The sequence below is a fragment of the Mobula hypostoma genome, chromosome 7 (genome assembly GCF_963921235.1).
Source record: "Mobula hypostoma chromosome 7, sMobHyp1.1, whole genome shotgun sequence".
In the NCBI taxonomy this organism is placed as follows: Eukaryota; Metazoa; Chordata; class Chondrichthyes; order Myliobatiformes; family Myliobatidae; genus Mobula; species Mobula hypostoma.
Window position 1 is genome coordinate 116,987,119 of NC_086103.1, and position 25,469 is coordinate 117,012,587.

At 41.0% G+C, this 25,469-nt stretch overlaps 1 protein-coding gene across 2 annotated transcripts; it reads left to right on the forward strand.

The window, feature by feature from the left end:
- Positions 1-5,967: 5,967 nt before the first annotated feature.
- Positions 5,968-25,469, forward strand: LOC134349000 (V-set and transmembrane domain-containing protein 5-like). Of its 2 annotated transcripts, XM_063052832.1 has the most exons (5): positions 5,968-6,107; positions 8,295-8,378; positions 16,360-16,686; positions 23,276-23,416; positions 24,809-25,469. In XM_063052832.1, exons 1-5 carry the CDS (start codon positions 6,038-6,040, stop codon positions 24,838-24,840), a joined length of 654 nt encoding a protein of 217 aa, XP_062908902.1. In that variant the 5' UTR covers positions 5,968-6,037; the 3' UTR covers positions 24,841-25,469. The 2 variants fall into 2 exon arrangements, with proteins under 2 accessions (XP_062908902.1, XP_062908903.1); XM_063052833.1 differs by lacking the exon at positions 8,295-8,378.

Sequence of the window (25,469 nt, forward strand, 5' to 3'; positions counted from 1 at the left end):
GGTTGAAGCTACGGCCCAGATTGTAGCAGCGGAGCCTTGGGCCTAGAGTGAAAAACAAACCAATGTTTAACCAATTTAAACACCGAGCCAGATAAAAACCATTAAGGCTTCGAGGATGAACCGGTGTTCATCTCACTACACCGTGAGGTTTTGCTTGCCTCAACACTGAACTGACACTGTAGCTGTGGCCTGCAACCATCAGCACTCACCTCAGTACTGAACTGGCTCCGTGGCAGAGGACTCATGCTCAGGGACTCTGCTGTTCGTGTTCTGTGTGTTACTTATTTGTTTTTTTGTTGTTTGCCTGATTTGTTCTTTTCTTACACATTGGACGTTTGATGTTTGTGTGGGTTTTTTTGCTTGTGGATTCCATTGTGTTTCTTTGTTTTGTGGCTGCCTGCAAGAGAACGAATCTCAAAGTTGTATATGGTATACATACTTCGATAATAAATGTACTTTCCACTTTGAATCTTGAACTATTATTGGTTTCTGAAACTTTTTTGCAGAAGGAGTTGAACAAGACACGAGACAATGATTAGTCTGATGCTGGGAAAATTCCAGATATGCAAACTAGAAATGAAAATTCCCAGGCCATGTTCATAATTTCAACCCAGAAATGGACAACTGATTTCATATAGTAAGAGTAAGTTCAATTTTGAATGAAATAGCATGACAGAAATGATAGTACACAATTGCGAGCAATAAAAATCCACATCCAATTTTACAGTTGAATAAGCAAACAACACCCTTCCCTTGTAGTCCTATCTACAATCTGGGACTTTTGTTTTCACACCTAACTTAGAACGTGTGCTAACCAGTGAGCTGCTCTGAACTGTGGGCCACATTGTTTCTTCCCGTGTGACAGGGTGCACTCCTCAGCGGGAGGCTACACTCAAATGGTCGTCAAGCTCCAGCAAACTAGTCCATAGGATCACTCCAAGAACAAGTAGCTAGTTACAACTCAGAAAGTTCTTGATAACATGAGGTCCTCCCAGAGAAATCACCAGTTGTCATAGCTGTTGCTTAAGTTAATTGCTTGCAATTAACTTTAAAACTACTTTAAAAACACTGCAAGTACTTTTTGAAGGTACCATTTAAAATCCAAAATCATCAATTACTTTAAGTACCAAAAAGCTCATGCAAACTTAAAATAAAGAACTAATTTAAGCCAACTGAATTAATTCAAATAAAGGGTCTATTTTCTACAGTCCCAGCAGCTGTGTCTTGAAAAATGAACAGGCAAACATTTGTTGAAATGAGACGATATGATTCCTTGAACTATTTAATTACACGGGGCTTGACTAATAGTTCCGATAAATAGTTAAATGGTATCAGAGAGCATTGAATCTGTGGAATTTGTTACCACAGGCAACTGCGGAGCCCAAGTCATTGGATATATTTAAGGCAGAGTTGATAGATTCTTGATTAGTCAGGGCATGAAGGGATTCGGGGAGAAGGTAGGAGATTGGGGCTGAGAGGGAAAATGGATCAGCCATGATGAAATGGCGAAGAAGACTTGATGGGACAAATGGTCGAATTCTGCTCCTATATTGTATAGTCTAACTAAAGTCCATAAAGGTAACAAGCAGACCCACTGCTTGTCTTAGGAGGATACAACCCATTTCCAGCCACCACCTCTGATCTTTCCTCTGTCATCCAATAATTCCCCTAGTTCTCAACCACAGGGCAATATTCAAGAAAGACAAAGGTCTCAGTTTAAAGCTGCTTCAAATATTGTGGGTGAAAAGCACTCACCACCAGGACTTGGAGAGATGAATCCAGTCTATGAGACCATTTTCCAAAGGCTTTTGGTAACTACTGAGGGATTATTTCCATTTGTTCTCTGTAGAGAAATTGTGAGCAGATGACATAGATTCAGAACTTAATGTTGAAGAACTCTCAGATTTCTTAAAGTGAATTAAAAACTCAAAAAAAACTACAAGAAAGCATTATCTGTTTGAAGGTAACTTGGGGTGATCATGCCTTCTACTGGTTGGTGGACAGCAGTAGGGTTGATAGTGGTGAAGGAGGCTTTAGTAATTGGCTCTTAAAGGACCATTTACATACTTTCATGAGTCTACCATTTTCTTTCAAAGAATTTTTGTTCTCTGTTTTGGACACCAGGGAAGATTGCCACCAGAAAGTTAGAATGCATAGAGAGGCAGCAGGAAGTGGATGGAAGAAACAGCCATTTATCACCTGTTGGTGATTATATCTAAACTCAAGTGAGTAAGATCTGTTGGTTATAAATGAATCTGTGTGCATTTCGCAATATAAAAACATTAATGATAGCTGAGCAGGATAAGCTAAGCAAATACAACACACCTTTGTGGTCATTGTGCTTTGCTTAGGGTGAGGAAAAGTGGAACAATCACCTTGTAAAGCTTTTTTCAATTAAGCATACCTGAACTGCTCAGACCTCAAGAAAAATACATGAATTGACTTCTGAGGAAAACATTTTCGTGTAACCTTTTTCACTGTTGAAGTCCCAATCCTGGAATGTAAATAGGCTAAAAATACCAGTTACATTTCTGGTTCAACAGAATTTTTAATTGCATGACTGAAGTTAGCACCAATTAAAATGAAGATCTGTTGCAATACTGTACTCACTTAAAGGGGCATCATCCTTTAATAATAACATTTTAATATTTTGTTTTATTCTCAATGTGATTATGTAAGGGGGTCCAGAGGAGGTTCAGAAGGATGATTCCAGGAATGAAAGGGTTATCGTACAAGGAACATTTCATATCTCTGGGTCTGTACTCGCTGGAATTCAGAAGGATGAGCGGGAATCCCATTGAAAGCTTTCGAATGTTGAAGAGCCTGGACAGAGTAGATGTGGAAAGGATGTTTCCCATCGTGGGAGAGTCTAGGACAAGAGGGCACAGCCTCAGGATAGAGGGGCGCCCTTTCAAAACAGATGCGCAGAAATTTCTTTAGCTAAAGGGTGATGAGTTTGTGGAATTTGTTGCTACATGCAGCTGTGGAGGCCAGGTCGTTGGGTGTATTTAAGGCAGAGATTAATAGGTTCTTGATTGGACACGGCATCAAAGATTACAGGGAGAAGGCTGGAAACTGGGGTTGAAGAGGTGAAAAAAAAGGATCAGCCATGATTGAATGGCGGAGCAGACTCAATGGACCAGGTGGCCTAATTCTGCTCCTATGTCTTATGGTCTTATGGTAAACTGAATTTGAAAATGTATTTATTCATGGGACCTGGTCATCACTGGCAAAGTAAGTACTTGTCGTCAAATCATCCTTGAATTGAAGAAGTGGCAAAGCATAAACTGGATCTGGAGACAGAAAGAGCAACCCAGATATCCCTTCCCCATGAGTATTAATTATCCAGTTGGTTTTTGGTGATAATCAAGTATTTTCATAGTTACCATTTCTAATGACAGCTTTTTTTGTTAAAGATTTATTCCAGATTAAGTGTTTTATTACATCATGTATAAGAACTCTGATTTAAGTGCAGATCTATTTAACTGAATTCGCTTTTGTCAGCTGCCTTGTTAATTTCAGACATGCAAATGGATACTTCTCCTGTCAATGGAGCGACGAGGGAGTATGCATGATGGTATGACAAAACGTAGAAATACAGACAGTTTGTCAGCTGATTAAGAAATTTGGGTTCAGTTTTCTTCAAACAGGCAATAAGGTTTCGTAATAATCCCTTTTGTTACATGTTTACTTAGACTTTCCATGCAATGTACATTGTGTTCTTAAAGCACAACGAGTTGGAGCTGATGCTGCCAGGTGATGTAAACAGCAGTTGGTAAAAAGTCAATCATTTCACAAGGACATGAGCTGAATTTTAAGCTGTGCTGGAGGACTTGATAGAGAAGCTATAAAATAGGGTGTAACTTCAGGATAAAAGATCTATTATTTAACACCAATGAAGAGGAATTACTTAGAGGGCTGTAAATCTTTAACATTCCTTCTGCTAGAGTTACACAGAATTGACAAGACCAAGCGACTTAATAGATAAGGATACGGGGCAGTGTGATGAAACCAAACTACAGGATCTACCATGGTTTTATTGAATGGTGAGAGAGGTTACAGCAGCTGACAGAATGTACTCAGGTGCACATCTCATGTACTAATTCTTCACTGAGATTCTGATAATGGAACTTTTCATAAACACTGGGTGGATGTGGGGCTCCTGCTAACAGTCCTCCCATTAGATAGTCAATGTTACTTGTTTATTTGAGAAAAATAAACACCGCCTTATAGGCCAGGTAAGTGTTATATCACTGGTGGAGAAATTATTGGAGAAACTTCCGAGGGATAGAGGAATGTCTTGTAGACAGGAGGCAGCGAGTGGGAATAAAGGGGCCTATTCTGGTTGGCTGCCAGAGAGTAGTGGTGTTCCTCAGGTCAGTATTGGGATCGACTTTTCACATTGTTTGTCAATGATTTGTATAATGGCATTGATGACTTTCTGACAAAGTTTGCGGATGTTAGGAAGATAGGTGGAGGGGTAGGTAGTGCTGAGGAAGCCATGCGATTGCAGCAGGACTTAGACAAATTGGAAAAATGGGCAAAAAAGTGGCAGATGAAATATTGTGTTGGGAAATGTAGGAATATGCATTTTGGTAAAAGGAGCAATAGTGTGGAAGATTATTTAAATGGGGAGAAGGTTCAAACATCAGAGGTGCAGAGGAACTTAGAAGTCCTCGTGCAAGACTCCCAGAAGTTAATTTACAGGTTGTGTCTGTGGTAAAGAGGGCAAATGAAATGTTGGCATTTATTTCAAGGGGAATAGAATATAAAAGCACGGAGATAATGCTGAGCCTTTATAAGACACTAGTCAGGCTGCACTTAAAGTATTGTCAACAGTTTTGGGCCCCATATCTCAGAAAGGATGTGCTGTCATTGGAGAGTTCAGAGGAGGTTCACAAGGATGATTCTGGGAATTAAGGGGTTAGCATTAGGAGTGTTTGGCAGCTTTGGGCTGTACTCACTGGAATTTAGAAGAATGCAGGGGGATCTTATTGAAACCTACCGAATGTTGGAAGGACTAGATAGGGTGGACGTGGAGAGGATGTTTCCTGTGGTGGGGGGATCCAGAACTAAAGAGCACAGCCTCAGAATGCTCTGGAATGCTCTGCTACAGCCCATGGTGGAGGCCAAGTTCCTGGGTATATTTAAGGCAGAAGTTGATAGTTTCCTGATTGGTCAAGACAGTGTAGGATATAGTGAGAAGGCAGGTGTATGGGATTGAGTGGGATCCGAAATTAGCCATGATGGAATGGCAGAGCAGACTCGATGGGCTGAATGGCCTAATTCTTCTCCTCTGTCTTATGGTCTTATCTGGAAAGGCAGGGACTGATTATGAATAATCAGCTTTGAACAGAGGAAATCCTCCCTCACTAATTTGAGAAGGTAACTACAAAGATTGCTGAAGGCAGGGCAGTAGACATTGTTAATGTGTACTTAATAAAGCATTTGACAATGTCCCATGAGATAGGCTGGTCCAAAAGGCTTAAGCAGGTGAGATCCAAGGATAGCTAGCTAATTGGATTCAGAATTGGCTTGGTGATGGGATGCACTGGGATGTGGTGGAAGGATGTTTTCTCTGTTTGGAAGATTGGGCCAGTGATGTGGCACAGGGAATTGTGCAGGACCCTTTTTTTGATGTGACTGTAAGAGGCATGATTAATAAGTCTGCAGAAGATGTGAAAATTAAAGATGCTGGGGCTCATGAGGAAGGATATCTGGCCACAGCCGGATATAGATCAGAATCATACTGATGTGGAGATGTTTCTACTGAGTAACAGAAGACGCATCTCTCGGTCTAGCGCGCACACACACAGACAAGGCCTGGATAAACTTCCTCAATGTGCAACACCTTCCTTGTGTTAGGCTGTGTGCCAGCTCATAGGCAGATGAAACAAAAACTAGTCTATCCAGTGCACATTCTGTCCAAAGTCCAATCAATCCAATCAAGTGCATTTTGCAGAAACAGATGACAACTGTAATTGAAGTGCATGCTGCACTACTAATCTGACTCCTGATGGATGGTTAAGTGATTCTAATGAGGACGAACAGCTGGAACTGCCAATGGCTTCTCTTAATATTGTGTTTGTCAGGCTTGTTGCTACAAAGTAAGTAATCATTTTTGTATTTGTGAATGGCTTCTTTTAAAAAAAAGAGGGCAGAATCCCCTCCTAACTCACACTTTGACAAGTTTCAGTCAACATGGGAGCTAGGAAGGGAAACAGATTGGCAGCTGTTATATTGGAATGTGGGAGATAAGGGAGATTTAGTTTGAAGGACAGAGAAGGTAACTTACGTAGCAGCAATAAGCAAATAGCGAAAAAAAAACAAGCTACTGGTGGAACTCAGCAGGTCAGGCAGCATCTGTGGAGTCTGAGAGAATGTAATTCGGATGCAGGGTCTCAACTCAAAATGGTGGCCATCCCTCTGAGGCTCTGCATCAGAATGACATTCCCTCTGCCTCCACAGAGGCTGCCTGGCCTACTAGGTCCTTCAGCACTTGATTTTTGCTTCAGATTACAGCAACTGCAGTCTCTTGTGTCTGCAAATCAACTAAAACTGATTTTTTGGGATGATTTTTTGGGATCCATTAGTTCCATGTTTGTTTGTTTAGATGTGGGTGGAAAGGGACAGTGTACATAATGAGATTTGGATGATCTTGGTTCTTGATGATCACCTCAGTTTTGGGCAGCTTTGACAGAGAAGTACAAGATCCAAGTGAGCTTGATGTGGTCTAGCCAGGCTAAAGCCACTACCCTGATCCAGCTGTAAATGCTTTGCCACCACTAATTAAAAACTGATTACAAAGGCAACACACATAAAAATTGCTGGTGAATGCAGCAGGCCAGGCAGCATCTCTAGGAAGAGGTGCAGTCGACATTTCAGGCCGAGACCCTTCGTCAGGACGTCGACTGCACCTCTTCCTAGAGATGCTGCCTGGCCTGCTGCGTTCACCAGCAATTTTTATGTGTGTTGCTTGAATTTCCAGCATCTGCAGAATTCCTGTTGTTTACAAAGGTAACAAGTACTTAATCCCCAAATAATCATTCCAAAACTATCTGTGATTTTCCTATTGTTTTTGGAAGTGAGATAAGTTATTTTAGATCTGTCTTTGGGTAGTGAGACAGGGTTAATTAGGTTCCTGATCGTAAGGGGTGTTCTATGGAGACGTGTATTTCACATTTGCTTCCAAGAGGTACCATTTAGTCACAGAAAGCCACTGAAGTGGGTGGGTGGGTGGGTGGGGGGGTGAACTGGCAGCAGTAGATTAGGAAGTCTGGTGTAATTATTTTCTTATATTTAAATAATGGAAACATTTAAAGAAATATTTTGGAATTCTATTTATCATTTGTAATTCTATTTATCATTTGTAATTCTCAACAAAAAGACGTTCAGCTGAACCGTAAATTCTCCACAGACAAGTTATCCATTCACAGCCAACTAAAGAGTTCAATAAAATCGTTTGATCTAAAGAAGAGGCATCTAATTGTACCAAAAACAAAGCAAGGCTAAGGACAGGAGGCAGAGTGGAGGCCAATGCAGCATCATTATTCTAGAAACGAAGGAAGACTGAATAAGGGAACTAATTGGTAGTGTCAGAAACCTGTTGTAAGGAAACCTATTAATACGGGCATGGTTACAAAGCCTTTAGGAAATCACATTTGACAAATCCGATATGTCCTTGAAAATGAAGCAGGCAGGGCTGATCAGAAGGAATAAATAGTGTACCTTTATTTTTCAAAAGGAGCCTACAAAGATACCAGGAATGGCAATGATACGTGTCAAATTATATTTTTAAAATAACGTATAGTCCCATATTTTGAATCTGCTCAGTACCCCTTTGCTGATGCCCAGAAATATATAAAAATGTTCATAAATTTGATATTGGCAACATATCTTGCTCAAAGCATGAGTATGAAAGTAAATACAAAACTGTCTGTCTGCACCTCACCATTAAACAACACACACTAATACACCAACATGGGAAGGAGCTCGAAGTCCATCCAACTCAATTTACTTGGGCGTGACACTGTATAGGACGCTCTCATTTGCCACCCACATCCAAACACTCAGAGAGAAAGTTGGCTCTCGCAACTCTCTCTTGAAAAAAATAGTAGGCACAAAATGGGGAGCTAATGCTCACACACTTAGGTCAACCGCCCTAGCACTCTGCTATGCACCTGCAGAATACTGTGCACCTGTGTGGGGCAGATCAGCCCATGCGAAGAAAATAGACCCGTTGCTTAATGAAGCCTGCCAAATAATCACAGGCACACTGTGCTCCACACCCACAGACTTGCAGACTTACAGAATTGACAGACTTGCAGGCATTGCTCCCCCAGAGATCCAAAGACACACTACAACAAAAATTGAAACAGGTAAGTAGAACTTGGATCCACTGCACCCACTACATCATCATGTGCCAGTTTCCAACCGCCTAAAATCGAGGAAAAGCTTTGCTACAGTGGAGGAACTACCTCACGGAACATCCCCCCAAACATACAGGATTGACCTCTGGCAACAAACAGAAGCCAGAACCCCACCAAACAATACAGTGCAAGACCCTACAGAAATGTTGCTGGACGGGGCACTGCTTGACAGACGGAAATGGTGCACTCTCAACAGAGTGAAAGTGGGAGTTTGTAGGACGGGAGACAATACGGTGAAGTGGGGATTAAAGACCAGTGAATCCTGTGAGTGTGGCGAAAGGGTGCAGAACATTGAACTCGTTCTGTGCAACTGCCCACTCTCACCTGATTTAGCTGACACTGACCTGCTCAACATCAACTAAACAACACCAGAGTCGCTGGCTGTCTGGTGTGACAAGCTATGATGATGACCACCATGCCTAGCCATGTGAAAAACGGTATAGCAATTTTGAATAAATAATTATTTGTTATAAATGAACACCTTTATTTCAAAATTTTTTTGGTAATTTATTTTTTATTGAAGTTCATCATCAAACAAACATTTCCATAAGATGTATTTCAGATATTGTACATAAATATCATATAATCATATTTGCCACAAATCTCCACATAATATTTATCTGAGGTATACGCCTACAGAAAAGAGAGGAAAGAAAGAACAAGCAAAAGGAGAAAACTATGTACAAGTAGGGAGTGGTTTTTTTAAACAACATATTCATTGATTTGTGAGAATAAAATCAGGCCTATGAGGTGTTATGTAGTTGAACCATATTTCCCAGTATGAATCAAATTGTTCCAACTTACGATTAACAGATGCTGTTATCTTCTCCATTTTGTAAATGTCCATTGTAAATTCCATCCATGCATTTAAAGTTGGGCTCTCCTGTGATAACCATTTCCTGTTAGGAGTCTTTTTACCAGCCACCAGCAGTATATTCATTAAATATTTATCTCTTTTCAACCATTCTTGAGGTATATACCCAAAATATATGGTCTTACTTTCTAAGGGTATTTCACATTTAAAAATGTCTTGTAGGGCATTCTGTATCCCACTCCAATAGTCTTTGATAATGGGGCAATCCCAGAAAATATGATAATGGTTTGCATTTTGATTTCCGCAATTTCTCCTGAAAATAGGGAGGTTACTATCATAATGGGACTTCTGAGAGGGTGTAATAAAATATCTTATCAAGTTTTTCCATCCAAACTCCCTCCATTTCTGTGAACTGGTACACTTCCATTGATACCTCCAAATTATTGTCCATTCTTCCTCCAATATAATTATCCCTCCTTCCTTCTCCCATTTTGTTTTAATGTATGAAGTGGAATGTGTCTTAAGATTTGACAAACCCTTATGCACACTTGAAATGATTCTACTACCGTTATCTGAATTATATGCTTTCCTAAATAGCTCTATCAAACAAGTACTTGCCTTGGTTACATTTTTAACCCTCCTATTAACATACTGTCACATCTGTAGATACCGATAAAAGTCTTGTTTTTCTAATAAGTGTTTCTCTTTAAGCATTTCAAAACTGAACAGTGTTCCTTCTTTCATTATATTGCAAAGAACTGTTACTCCTTTAGCTGTCCAGTCCTTCAATCTAGCATCCAGTTTATTTGACGTAAAATCCGAGTCATATGCACACCATTTAAGAATTGCAATATCTCCCTCTAGTTTACATTCTTTTAAAATAGTTTTCCATATTTTAAGAGTCCATTTCACCCATGGATTATCAGTAGTATTTATGTACCTTTGTAGGTTGTTATCAGCCAAAATTGCCTGTATGGGGATGGAAAGTATCCCCTCCTCAATGTTTTTCCATTGAGCGTCATATGATGGGTTGCACCAGCATATCACAGCTCTCAACTGTGCTGCAAAATAATAATCTCTAAGAGAAGGTAGGCCCCATCCCCCGTTTTCCTTGGCTAATCTTCTCTGTCTCCAGTAGGCCTCGGGACGAGCACACAATGCGCTCTCTCAGCTTCAAGCTCCATAGTGGAGGGAATGTCCAACGCGTCCCACAGCAACTGTCCTACAAACTCCATCATAGACAAACCCTCTGCTCCTTCGGGAACATTGTATATCCTGATATTTTTCCGTCGTCATCTTCCCTCCTGGTCAATCAGTTTACTTTCTTGTTGATCTAATATTTTTATCGTCTTACTTAGTATCTGTTCCACATTTTGCACATGATCTTCCGCCTTCTCAATTCAAGTCTCTGCCACCGCTATTTTTTGATTGACGTTGGCAAGCTCTGACTTAATATCATTGAGTATATATTATATCTTTATTATATCTTTATAATATATAATAAAGATATAATATATACTCAATGATACTCAGTGCTGTATTATATCTTTTTGGAATCCCCGTATCTCTTCCATAATTTTTATCATATTTGTCAGTTCGCCTGAACGAGGCCCATCGTCAGCCTCGCTACCATGTGTTTGGGTAGAAGAGCTGCTCGTTGTACCTCTCTCATCCATAGGCTCCGCAGTGATGCTTTTTTTATCTCCATTCTTCTTCCCCATTCTTGCCTCCTTTATCAATTCAGATATTTTCAAAAGATCTTATATTTGATGGATTAATGGGGCAATATATGCATTTTTCCAGAGGAAATATTGATCTAAGCTGCAATTCTGGACGATGACGTCACCGGAACCTTTATTTCAAAATTCTCAGTAAATTTATTATCAAAGTACACATACGTCACCATGTCCAACCCTGAGATTCATTTTCTCATGGGCATACTCAATAAATCTGATAACTATAACAGCATCAGTGAAAGACCGCTCCAACAGGGCGGCCAAAGACAGCAAACTGTGCAAGTATAGAAAGAAAGAAATTAATATTAAATAAATAATGAGCAAAGAATATCGAGGACATAAGATGAAGAGTACTTGAAAGTGAGTCCATAGGTTGTGGGAACATTTCAGTGATGGGACGAGTGATGTTATCCCCTCTGGTTTAAGAGCCTAATGGTTGAGAGGTAATAACTGTTCCTGAACCTGGTGGTGTGAGCCTGAGGCTCGTCCACCTTCTTCCTGATGGCAGCAGTGAGAAGAGAGCATGACCTGGGTGGTGGCAGCAGTGAGAAGAGAGCATGACCTGGGTGGTGGGGGTCCTTGATGATGGATGTTGCTTTCCCGCGACAGCGCTTTGTGTAGATGTGCTCATTGGTGCATGATGGCTTTACCCATGATGGACTTGGCTGTATCCACTACTTGTTGGATTTTCCATTCAGGGCATTGGTGCTTCCATACCAGACTGTGATGCAGCCAGCGATTATACTCTCCACCACACATCTAGAGAGATTTGTCAAAGTTTTAGATGTCATGCTGAATTTTCACCAACTTCTAAGGAAGTAGAGGTGCTGCCTTGCTTTCTTCATAATTGCACTTATGTGCTAGACCCAGGACAGATCCTCTGAAATGAGAAATTTAAAGTTACTGATCCTCTCCACCTCAGATCCCCGATGAGGACTGGTTCATGGGCCTCTGATTTCCTCCTCCTGAAGCCAATAATCAGCACCTTGGTCTTGCTGACTTTGAGTAAGAGGCTGTTGTTGTGGCACCACTCAGCCAGATTTTCATTCTCCCTCCTGATTGCTGATTTGTCACCACCTTTGATTCTGCCTACAATAGTGGTGATGTCAACTATCTTAAATGTGACATTGGAGCTTTAAAGCAAATAGAGTAGGGGTTAAGCACACAGTCTTGTGATGAACCTCTGCTGATGGAGATTGTGGAGGAGAAGTTGTTGCCAAACTGAACTGGCTGGGACCTGCAAGTGAGGAAATCCAGGATCCAATTCCACAATGATATATTGAGGCCAATGTCTTGAAACCTATTCATTAGTTTTGAGGAGATGATGGTATCTGAATGCCGAACTGTAGTCAATAAAGAGCATCCTGGTGTATGTATGTGATACTTTTCTAACAATTATTTTGTAAATCCTGTTAAATAAATAGCAGAACTGGACATTGCATTACCTGTGCACTCAGTTCTACTCACATCAGCAGCCATTTTCTGCCGTCAGGGTGGATCCTACATCTGTGGGAAGTGCGGCTGGCTACAACTCCTGACAGACAAGGTCAAGGAATTGTCTGTGCTCAGAATTATCCAGCAGATCATGGATGAGAGTTTTAGTGAGGCGGTCACACCTCAGCTGCAGGCTACAGATTGTAATCCCACACTCCCTTCACTTCTCCTGGTGACCACAGGACATGGTGAGAGAGGCGAATGAGCAGCCAGAGGTTGTGGTCCATATAGTTACTAATGACACAGGCAGGAGCAGGGATGAGGTCCTTCAAAGGGACAAAGGAGATTGGTAGAAGAGCAGGACTTACAGGTTTGTAATGTCAGGATTACTACGCCGTGTGCTAGTGAGGAACAAAGATGGTATAACAAGAAAGACTGGAAGGGGCTGGTGGGACCGAGACCTGGTGAGGCTGAGGGCCTACAATGGGGCTCTTTCAATGCTCAGAGTGTTTGCTTGAGGATGAGCTGAGAACTGAGATTAGTACGTGGCATTACAGTGTTACCATTTACAGATACTGTACCTGGTTGCGTGATGGGCAGGAATGGCAGTCCTGTGTTCCTGAGTTACTGAGAGATGAAGGAACAGATACTGTATATAGACAGTTTATGGAAAGCTGCAGGAACAATAACGTTATAGTGGGAGACCTTAGCCTCCCCATATTGATTGGAATTTCCTTAATGCATGAGGCTTAGCTGGAGCGGGCATCCTTCAGTGCATCCAAGGTGTCTTCTTGAAACGGTATGTGGAGAGTCCAACTACAGGAGAAAACATTCTCGACCTGCTTTTGGGAAATGAGCCAGGCCAGGTTGGTGACAGATCTGATAGTGGGTGAACGTTTTGGAAATAGTGATCATAACTCGTTATATCTTAAGCTGCTGTAGTTATGAACTTACAGCAAAGAAATCTACAGCACATTACAGGCCTTTCGGCCCACAATGTTGTGCCGACCATGTAACCCACGCTAGAAACTGCCTAGAATTTCCCTACCACATAACCCTCCATTTTTCTAAGCTCCATGTACCTATCTAAGAGTCTCTTAAAAGACCCTATTGTATCCGTCTCCACCGTGAGTTGTGAGTAGAATAAAATTACATCTTGCGGGAAGGTACTAAATTGGGCAGGCCATATTATGGTAGAATAAGACAGGAGTGAAGGGGCATTGATTGAAAGCAACATTATAGAAACAGTGGGGATGGTGCAGAAGAGGTTTACCAGGATGATGGGATGGCTGCACTAGAGCATATGAGCTATAAGTAAAGTTTGGACAAACTTAGATTATTGTCCCTGGAGTGTTAGAAGCCAAGAGGAGACATGATAGGCTTTTTATGTTATTATATTATTTTATTATGAGAGGCATAGATAGGGTAAACAGTCAGAATCTTTCCCCCTGGGTAGAAATGTCAGACACCAGAGGACATGCTTTTAAGGTTAGATGGGGGGAGTTTGCAAGTAATGTGATGGGCAAATCATTGTTTTTAAGCAGAGAGAAAGAGGAAGGTACCTGGAGTGGGTTACAAAGGATAGTGTGGTGGAATCGGGCCGATTGGTTTAAGGAGTTTAAGGAGTTTTAGATAGGCACATGAATATGAAGGGAATGGAGGAATATGGAAGGTACACAGGAGAAGGACGACGTGCAGTATGAATTGTATCAAGAACTGCACAATGTCATGGGCTGGGTGGCCTGTCCTGTCCAGTGCTCTACTGTTCAGTGTTCTATCCCCAGCTTTACTTGCCTGACTCCACCGGTACCATCAGATGAAATCAACAAGGGAAAAAAAGAACCATCATCCGTACTAAACCCAGCTTTTCACTGTCAAGTTAAAACTGCGTAGACAAGAAAAAAACATACATTCTTAATTAATATGAAAGAACGTAATACAGGAAATGCAAATATTTTAAATTAAACATTCATTCAATACAGCTATATTTGCTGATTCATTATACAAATATTAGAGTGAAAAGTGTAAACTTCGACATTAATCATGAACAGGCTGGTTTTTTAAAGTTGTCTTTATGACTGTTCTCCTAAAGCTGACACGTTGCTCAATGACAATTCCTTTTTTTCCCCAATATTTAACATAAGATCTTACACAAACCTATAATCATTTATCCTTTCAAATGGCAATCACAAATAATGTACCTTTTATTTATTTCGCCATTCTGTGTTTGAAATACAGTTTCTATTGACATTGCCCATCAGGAATGAAGAACATGAATTGTAACAATATTTGACTTTGTAAATAAGACTTTTTTGTGCCTTAAATACAGCTTCAACTCTTGAGACAATGGAATACAGTTTAACTTCATAAGCTTTTTCTACGAATATGATTCCTTTAGCGTGCCACACATTTTCAGGTGGAAGATAATGTGTTAACATCCAGCTCTGGCTGTGGCTATCAATATCACCAGTGTTCGGAGAGTAGCACAGCACAGAAATGGGCACTTCAGTCTGATGGATCTCTGTAACCACAGCATCCCATCTGCTCATCCTAGTTTCCTGCAGACAGACCATAGCCCTCCAAGCCCTTCCCATCCATGTACCTATCCAAATGCCTCTTAAATGCTGTAATTGTACCTGCCTCTGGCAGCTCATTCCAGGTTTTCACTTCCCCTTTTGTAAACAAGTTAGCTCTCAGGTCTCTTTCAAATCTCCCCATTTTATCCTGTATCTGTGCCCAGTTGTTTGGATCTCCTCAATCCTGGGCCAAAGCCTATGACCATGCAATTTATCCATAGCCTTCAAGAATTCATAAAATTCGAAGAGGTCACCCCTCATTTTCCTATGCTCCGGAGAATAAAGTTCCAGCTTGACCCATCTCCCCAGCAACCTCAGGCCCACTAGGTCTAGCAACATCTTCATAAATTTCTCCTGCACCCTCATCAGCTTGACAACATCATTCCTTTAATAGTGTGACCAAAACTGTACACAATACTCCAAGTGCAGCCTCATCAATAACTTGTATAACTACAACAGAATGTCTCCACTTCTAATCTTGATGCCCTGACTGATGATGGGCAGTCTGCTAAACACCTTCTTCACCTCCCTGTCTCTTTGTGTGGCCGCTTTCAATGAAATGTGCGCGTTGCTCTTCCAAAACACCCAACAGTGCCCTGCCATTCATTGGCCTACTGCATCACCTCACACACATCTAAGTTGCAATCCATTTGTCATTTCTCAGCCCATCTCCCTACCTGATCAAGATCTCTTTGCAGTTCCTAGTAACCTGGTTCACCATCAACAAGACCCCTGAATTTAGTATCATCAGCAAACTTGCTAACCATCCCATGTACATTCACGTTCAAATAATTTGCATACAGAATGAATAACATAGGTCCCATCACTGACTGCTAGGTTTACCCCATCAGTCACTCCACTAATCGACATCGACCATCCTAGTGTTAGGGTCCTTGGGTCACAGGATCTTTTCTGGGCTGAAGACATAAAAGAGTGGTGGATCATTTTAGCAACCCGTGCCACTTTGACTCTAAACTTGAACCATTTTGGGCATCAACAGAGTTATGAACCTCCTTGAACCAGCTGTACTCTAAACTAGGTCTGCAGAAAGAATTAGCACAGCTTGAGGTTGCAAAGGAGCCACATTCTTCGCACCAAATTGCAGATGCACGACACAAATATAAACCCATGCCCGAAACAGCAGGTTTGACCGGCAAGCCCAATCCTAGATGGAACTTTTCAGGCCTTGCTTGGTGCTTGATGACCATTGTGGGTTAGACTCTTTTGTGTTGTACCTGCAGCACCAAAGGGCAATTCTACAACTGTTCTTAAGTCTCCTGCTGTGTTATGTCCTCAGTATGTTGAAGGAACACAATTTCAGTAGCATATTTGCAAATATAATGAATACATCTGTTTCTGTCATTTTTCAGTTCATGGAGATACAATATCAGTACCTCACTATATTGTCAATGCGACAGTGAATGAGAATGTCACTCTTTCAGTGGACAATAGATGGAATAGGACACTTTCTATTAAGTGGAAGCACCTGCTACCATGGGGAATGAAGAACATTGTTGTCTGGAAGCCAGGCAATTATCAAAACATTTCAAAGGGTTATGAAGACCGGATTGAACTGTACAGAAATGGATCTATCCAGCTTTCAAACGTTCAGTTCAATGATGCTGGTTGTTATGTCGTGACTGTAACAGATAAAGAAGGAAGCAGCAAGGATGGTGTTATTATATTGAATATAATTGGTAAGAATCCACTTCTTGTTTTCACTTAAAGTTTCAGTGTTTTGAATTTTTAAATTTCAAAATCAGGTTTACTATCACTGACATATATTGTAAAATTTGTTGTTTTGCAGCAGTGGTGCAGTGCAATACATTAAAAATATCTTTAACTTACCATAAGAAATATATTTTTCAAACGTGCAAAAAGAGAATAAAATTTTATCCAAAGGCAAAACTTGTAGCCTCAGCTTTGACAGTGGTACTCTGCTCGTGCTAGCTTTCAGCTAACAGATTCATCATCACACCCTAGGTCTTGGAGCCTGAACACTCACAGCTACAGATCCACCTGTGATTTTACAAAAATCACTGTTTGGGTTGACAGCTGTTGTTTTGGGAAAGATGTGCAGCCAAACAAAGTCTTATATCAGTGGGATGTAAGTTGTCCTTGAGCCTGGTGGTACATGCTTTCAGTCTGGAGAAGAGAAAATGTCTGATTGAGTGGAATCTTTGAGAGGATGGAGAAGGGAAAAAGTCTGGCTGTGAGATCTTTGACTATGTTTGTGGTTTACTAAGGCAGGGAGAAGTGTAGACAGAGTCTATGGAGGTGAGGCTGGATTTTGTGATTTGCTGAGCTGTGCAGTTTCTTGTGGTATTGGGCAGAGCGGTTGTCATACCAAGCCACAATGCATCCAGGTGGGATGCTTTCCATGATGCATCTATTGGTGAATGCCTTCCCTCCTGATATATCACAGCTTGGTATGGCAACTGCTCGACCCAAGACTGCAGGGAGTCGTTGACAGGCCTGTGCAGGAGTGCTGAAACTTGCACCAACATCCTGGCATCCCTAGGTTCCCACTGTAACCATGGGCAAAAACGTCAGAGTGTGAAGGACAGGGACTGGTGCTAGGTTCCCATCACACAGCCCTGTCCCTACTTTTTTTTAAAAAAAATGTTGACTCCATGAGTGTCATCTTTCCTGGGAATGCATCTGGCACACTCCACAAGGCCTCATTGTACAATGGGTGGGGAGGGGCACAGTTAAAACTAGAATACTTACTGTTTCATAATGACTGTTCCTTTTCTCTTTTCACTATCAGCAGGAAAATTCAATGCTAAGAAAGTGCCAATGATTCTTGATGATTTTATTCTAGCAGTCAATTAGGAATCTTAACCTGGGACCCAAGCAGTAGGGATGTAAAGGCACTGACAGTTCCTTTCAGCCAAAATGGACCAGGAACCAGGCTTAGTGCGCATGCACCGGTCGTGCATGCAGCTTGTTACAGCCGTTCCGAGTAATATTCTTACTTTTTTCTTCTTACCTTTTTAACTTACGTTATTTTTTGTATTTTTTTTTCACGGTAACACGTTGAAGCTGCACCCTCTCTAACATGCTGGTAGAGAGAGTTTTATTTGGGTTTTTAGCGCTGGAAATAGTTACATTCCGACATGTCTCATTAGCGGGGCAGAAGTATGGTCACATTGTTTATTCCAGGGACCAGCTGATTGCACTTATGCCGGCCGGTTTAGCAAGCAGAGCGGCGGACACCCCGGCTGAAATGTGGAGGAGAACACACAGAGGATGCAGAGGGGGATCACAAAGGCGAGGAAAGAGGACCGGGTCGAGACAACAGAGACTTATGGAGAAGAGGAGTTCGGTGGGTAATAAAATGGATGAGTTGACGGCGCTAGCCAGGAGTCAGAGAACATTTCAGAAGTGCAGTGTTATGTGTTTTACTGAAACGGGACTGCACGAGGATATACCCGATCAAACGTTTCCATGGAGGGCTTCCAGACCGTTCCGGCTGACCGTAAGTGCACTGAGAGCGGTAAGCGTGAAGAAGTTGGGGGCTTGCTGTCCTTGTTAACAATGGATGGTGCAATCCAGGTCATATTATGATTGAGGAACGAGGACTCCAGTCATATTCCACCGAGATACAACACTGGGCGGCACGGGAGGTTGTTCCTGCCTGTGGCCATCGAACTTTGCAGCTCCTCCCATGGAGGGTCAGACACCCTGAGCCAATAGGCTGGTCCTGGACTTATTTACATCTGGCATAGTTTGCATTTTGTTGTTTGGTTTTTGTGGTTTTTGTATTGCTATATTTATGCTCTATTCTTGGTTGGTGCGGCTGTAATGAAACCCAATTTCCCTCTGGATCAATAAAGTATATCTATCTATCTACCTATCTAACCAGACCCTATAGGTCAGAAGTATGCCAGAAGGCAAAATTTGTATTTTATATTTTCTTGTAAATGCGGATTATTTTGTTTTATTGAATCACAAGGGAAGTTCTTCCATTTCCTTTGGGCCAGATATCTTTCTACCTTCTCCATATCACAGCTGTTGTCTCACCACCCTGATCCAAGATCATTCAATTGTAGTCCAAACTTTGCTACAATTGCAACCTATAACAGTCACTGACTAGTGGGATCTCGGGAGCTACCAGATCTTGTGTGCCTTTATCCCATAGGACAGGCAGAGCCTTTCTGATGAACCTCTTGGTGTTCCCATGGCTGACGAGTTCCTGAGGTAACCTGCAAAATTTCGCTTATTATCTAGCCAGGCTTCCAATCCCATGGCCCAGAGTCCACCATTTGCTTTAAAAATTGATGGCAGGCTATTTGCTGATTTCTCCTTACATCATTGTTCTTCTGCCTGGTGATAATGGGGATAATATCTCCATAATTGTTTATGTCTCCCCATTCACTGTGAGAGGATGTTGATGGCAGTTATATACAGGCCTCCTGGGAGATAGTTGCTAGGAGGTGGACCACAGGTTACAACAGGTAATAGAAAAGATGAGTCAAAAAGGCAAAGTTATGGTAGTCATGGGAGATCTCAACATGCAGGTCGATTGGAAAAATACAGTTGGTAATGGATCTCGAGAGAGCGAGTTTGTTGAATGCCTAAGAGGTAGCTTTTTAGAGCTGTTTGTCGTTGAGCGATTAGGGAGCTTAAAGTAAAAGAACCCTTAGGAACCAGTGATCACAATATGATTATGTTCAACTTGAAATTTGATAGGGAGAAAGTAAAGTCTGATGTAGCAGTAATTCAGTGGCATAAGGGAAATTACTGTGGTACGATAGAGGAGTTGGCCAAAGTAATTTGGAAGGGGCGGCTGACAGGGATGTCAGCAGAGCAGCAATGGTGTGCATTTCTGGGAAAAATGAGGAAGGTGCAAGACATGTGTATTCCAAAAATGAAGAAATACTCAAATGGTAAAATAGCACAACCATGGCTGGCAAGAGAAGTCAAAACAACTGTAAAAGCAAAAGAAAGGACAGACAACAAAGCAAAAATTAGTGGGAAGATAGAGGATTGGGAAGGTTTTAAAAACCTACAGAGAGCAACTAAAAAATATCATTAGAAGGGAAAAGATGAAATATGAAAGCAAGCTTGCAAATAATATCAAAGTGGATAGTAAAAGTTTGTTCAAGTATGTTAAAAATAAAAGAGAAAGGAGAGTACATATAGGACTGTTAGAAAATGAGGCAAGAGAAATAATAATGGGGGACAAGGAGATGGCTAATGAACTAAATGAGTATTTTGCGTCAGTCTTTACTGTGGACGACACCAACAGGATGCCTGATGTTGTTGTGTGTGAAGGAAGAGAAGTGGGTGCAGTTGCTGTTACAAGAGAGAAGGTGCTCAAAAAGCTGAAAGACCTAAAGGTACATAAGTCACCCGGACCAGAGGAATTGCACCCTAAGGTTCTGAAAGAGGCAGCGTTAAGAGATTGTGCTGGCATTAGAAATGATCTTTCAAAAATCATTGGACTCTAGCATGGTGGAAAATTGCAAATGTCACTCCACTCTTTAAGAAAGGAGGAAGGCAGCAGAAAGGAAATTATAGACCAGTTAGTCTGACCTCAGTGGCTGGGAAGATGTTAAAGTCAATTTTTAAGGATGAGGTTACGGAGTACTTGGTGACACAGGACAAGATAGTACAATCAGCATGGTTTCCTTCAGGGAAAATTCTGCCTGATAAACAAACCCGTTGGAATTCTTTGAGGAGATTCCAAGTAGGATAGATAAAAGTGGATGTTATATATTTGGACTTTAAGAAGGCCTTTGCTTACCAAGTTAAGAGCCCATGGTATTACAGGAAAGTTACTAAGATGGTCAGAGCATTGGCTGATTGGTAGGAGGCAGCAAGTGGGAATAAAAGGATCCTTTTCTGGTTGACTGCCAGTGACTAGTGGTGTTCCGCAGGGATCGGTGTTGGGGCTACTTCTTTTTATGCTGTATACAAATGATTTAGGTGATGGAATAGATGGCTTTGTTACAAAGATTGGTGGAGGGGCAGATAGTGTTGAAGAAACAGGTGTTTTGCAGAGGGACTTAGACTGATTAGGAGAATGGACAAGAAAGTGGCAAGTGAAATACAATGTTGGAAATTGCATGGTCATGATGTGCGGACTATTTTCCAAATGGGGAGAAAATCCAGGAATCTGAGATGTAGAAGGACTTGGGAGTCCTTGTGCAGAACTCTCTTGCAGGTTGAGTTGGTGGTGAGGAAGGCAAATGGCATGTTAGCATTCATTTCAGGAGGTCTAGAACACAAGAGCAGGGATGTGATGCTGAGGCTTTAAAAGGCACTGGTGAGGCCTTCCGCTAATGCCTCACCTCCCCCTCGTACCCCATCTGTTATTTATTTTCATACACACATTCTTTCTCTCACTTTCCTTTTTCTCCCTCTGTCCCTCTGACTATACCCCTGGCCCATCCTCTGGGTTCCCCCCCCCCACCTTGTCTTTCTTCCCAGACCTCCTGTCCCATGATCCTCTCGTATCCCCTTTTGCCAATCACCTGTCCAGCTCTTGGCTCCATCCCTCCCCCTCCTGTCTTCTCCTATCATTTTGGATCTCCCCCTCCCCCTCCAACTTTCAAATCTCTTACTCACTCTTCCTTCAGTTAGTCCTGACGAAGGGTCTCGGCCTGAAACGTCGACTGTACCTCTTCCTAGAGATGCTGCCTGGCCTGCTGCGTTCACCAGCAACTTTGATGTGTGTTGCTTGAATTTCCAGCATCTGCAGAATTCCTGTTGTTTGGTGAGGCCTCATATTAGGTTTTGTGAACAGTTTTGGACCCCTCATCTTAGAAAAGATGTGCTGGCATTGGAGAAGGTCCAGAGGAGGTTCACGAGGATGATTCCAGGAATGAAAGGGTTATCATACAAGGAACGTTTAACAGCTCTGGGTCTGTACTCGCTGGAATTCAGAAGGATGAGCGGGGATCTCATTGAAACCTTTCAAATGTTGAAAGGCCTAGACAGTAGATGTGGAAAGGATGTTTCCCATGGCGGGAGAGTCTAGGACAAGAGGGCACAGCATCAGGATAGAGGGGCGCTCTTTCAAAAGAGAGTGGAGAAATTTCTTTAGCCAAAGGGCAGCGAATTTGTGGAATTTGTTGCCAAATGCTGCTGTGGAGGCCAGGTCGTTGGGTGCATTTAAGGCAGAATTTGATAGGATCTTGATTGGACATGGCATCAAAGGTTACGGGGAGAAGGATGGGAAATGAGGTTGAAGAGGAGAGGAAAAAAAGGATCGGCCATGATTAAATGGTGGAGCAGACTCGATGGGCCAGATGGCCTAATTCTTATGGTAACGGGACACCTCTTTTTCCCTTAATAGGGAGAGAGTGCCTATGGTATGTTGAATTACTGAGTGAACAAGTAGTCTTTGGGGTACTGCAAGTCTGTGTCTTTATTGATGCTTGCTGCACACTTGAGTGCTCGGAGAAGGGTGTCAATGCTTTTTTACTGGTGGAGGGGGGGTCATTGATTCGCTGCTGCTTGTGGACGGGAGAGGGAGCTAGGAGGGGTGCTTTGGGGTTCTAACATTTAACTGTCATTCATCCTCTGGGGCACTCCTCTGTTTTTGTGGATGTTTGCAAAGAAAAAGAATTTCAGGATGTATATTGTATACATTTCTCTGATATTAAATGTACCTATTGAACCTAATATCCTAAGAACTGCTTGACCTAAAAAGTGTTTTGCAATTGAGTCTAAAACAAGAGTTAATTTCGATAGATTATTTTCCACAGCCTCCTTAACAGCCATTTCCTAATTTTTCTTGAATCTTACTTACACCTGATGTAATTCTAATGATAGCTTAACTATTTATTGGCTTTTGCAAACTTGGCTTGGAAAAACTTTCAAACCCATCATGTTCTCCTAGCACCCTGGGCCAGAAGCTATGGTTGGAAGCTAATTCTAGCACTGTAATTAACAACAAAAATCTGGAGTTTGGAAATTATCAGCACTAAGACAGCTAATCCTTTCCTATCCTGCTGGAAAGTGAGAAGAGGTCTGCCCTTTGGAATAAAGACCTGCTGTGTATGTAAGTCACAGCATAAATTTCATCTTTGCGAGAGAACCATACCCTTGCTACATAGAAGTTGAATGTTAGAGTATCTCTTCCAAACAGAAGATTATAGCCTTCTGTTACACTCCTGAATAACTCGCAAGAGCTACATTAATTTTCTCATGTCAGTTTTCCCACTGGATTTCAGAGGAAACAATTTACAAAATGAGCAAGACACTAAGAAATCAAACTAGAGTCAGAAATCTAATTATAAATTTTATAACATTTGAACATTTGTCTTTCTACAGAACCAATTTATAAGGACTTGCATTTTGTGGCTGTCATTGTTACAGTACTTGCAACATTATCTATTATTTTAATGTTCTTGCTATGGATCTGCAATCAAAGTGTGGAATTCTACAAAATAAAGAGAACACCGAATGCAAATGGTAATCAAATTGTGGTTTGATGGAAGAGTTAATTGTTACAAAGGATGGCGTTCAGAAGCTTGGGGATCAGTATTTTGTGTGGTGTAATCAGTGCAATTAAAAAAAAACTTGTGTAGTAGTTTCATCTCCTTGTCTTATTTCTCATCTATATTCTCCACCTGCTGCCAAGGTCCTTATTCATGCCCTTTACTTTTGAGGTACAGCTAGTCCAATGCTGCTTTTGGCAGCCTCCCACCTAACTTAAACATGCAGAATCTTTCTGCCTGCATTCTAATTTATAGTCTCATTCATTTGCTACAACTATCCTAGAGCAATTCTCTGTAAATCACAATTTTCAAAGTTCTCATGCCTCCATGGTTTAACTTTCATTACTTTTGCAGCCTGCTCCAATGCTAAAATCTTCCAAAGTCTCTGCATTTGTCTGTCCCTTTGCACCTGCCTTGTTTTACTCTGATTGGCACCCCCAACTTCAGAGTCTACGCCCTATGGAACTCCAATAAACATCCACTTCTATACTTTAAGACACTTATTTAAAATCTACTTCCTTCACAGTCTCACCATCTTTTTGTTTGATAGTAATTGTCCATTTCCATAGATTTCATGCATTATAGAATGAGGCCATTGGGCTCATCATGTCTATGCTAGCTTATGCTATGCTGATAGACCAATCCCACACTCCAATGATTTTCCCTGTAACCCTATTCTCCTCACTCCTATTAACTTCTAGCAGCCACCTACATTACAGGCCAAGTAGTCTACAAAATTCACAGGTGTTTTGGAGGAAATTAGAGCAACCAAAAGCAACCATTCAAATGGCAAATATGTAGACTCCTCACAGATAGTACCAAATGTCAGGGTTGAATTTGAGTCACTGGTGTTGTGAGACAGCAGCTCTGTTAATTACACCATTGTGCAACCTGTTAAAACATACTCTTAATAACAAAAGTTGTTTGATGTGGTAAAAAAATTCTATTACACTGGGTGGGAAGAAAGGATACACAGTTAAGATATAATTTATAACATCAGATTGCCTTAATCAACATAACAAGCATAGTAATGTAAATCAATACTGAGGCACACCTGTAAGACTGAATGACATTTCAGATTACGTGCCATTTTAGTTTAACTTGACACGTCTAAGTAAAAGGCAATGAGAGATACTCAGAAGTAAGGATTGTCATGCTTCACCCAAAATCAATACAGCAAGGCATATACAGAAACCCACCAGGGATAATTACGATGCTATCTTGATTCTTTATGTTCGTGTGGCATTAAAAAACTGGCATTTATACTTTCCACTGAGACACTTAATTGAAAATATTTATTTCCTTTTTTCTGTTGACCACAGTATGATTTTTTTCTAATATTATGCTTTTTCCCCCTATGTCTAAGGTTCTACAGATATGGAAGTAACAACACTTTAAAGTCGCCAGGTCGATTCCAGTTTATATGCTGGATTAAGACTAACAGAATTTGAAAAGAGAACATGGTCACACTTAGAAATATTTGAGAATATCGTCCATATTACCTATTTATTTTGACAAAACAGATGAGCCAACAATCATCATGTCACGATAAGTAAATGGTTTCAGCTGTTGTGTAATTTTTTTAAATTAACTTTATAAAAAAGTGCAATATAAGCATGGTATTTGCTATCAATTATTCCACTGTATGCCGGTAGAACAGCAAAAACATACACTAGATACAAATTAATTCATTAAGTCAAAGCAAGAAAATTTGAATGAGTACATTCTGTTGACAACTGTTTAAACAGGATTCTTTAAAATGTTGATTTTTGAATGGCTGGGTGAACAAGACAACTAAGGAAAATGGTTCTGATTATCAAAACTGTCTGCTTGAAGGAAAAACAAAGTATATATTTTGAATGTGCATGACAATATTATGAACAATCTGTAAAACCTCTTAAATTTCAGCTGTATTAATTAAAAGGTTATGTTCATTTTTTTTCAAATTCTATTAAGTTTACACAAAGTGGACTAAGTACATTAACATTAATTTTATCAGTGACTCAGATCACTTATGGAGTAATAAA

Excerpts from the sequence above, each read along its gene's own strand:
- LOC134349000 (XM_063052832.1), top strand. The coding sequence starts at position 6,038 with ATGAGGACGAACAGCTGGAACTGCCAATGGCTTCTCTTAATATTGTGT. Across the intron at positions 8,379-16,359 it reads TACAACAAAAATTGAAACAG|TTCATGGAGATACAATATCA; the intron begins GTAAGTAGAACT and ends GTCATTTTTCAG. Across the intron at positions 23,417-24,808 it reads GAGAACACCGAATGCAAATG|GTTCTACAGATATGGAAGTA; the intron begins GTAATCAAATTG and ends CCTATGTCTAAG.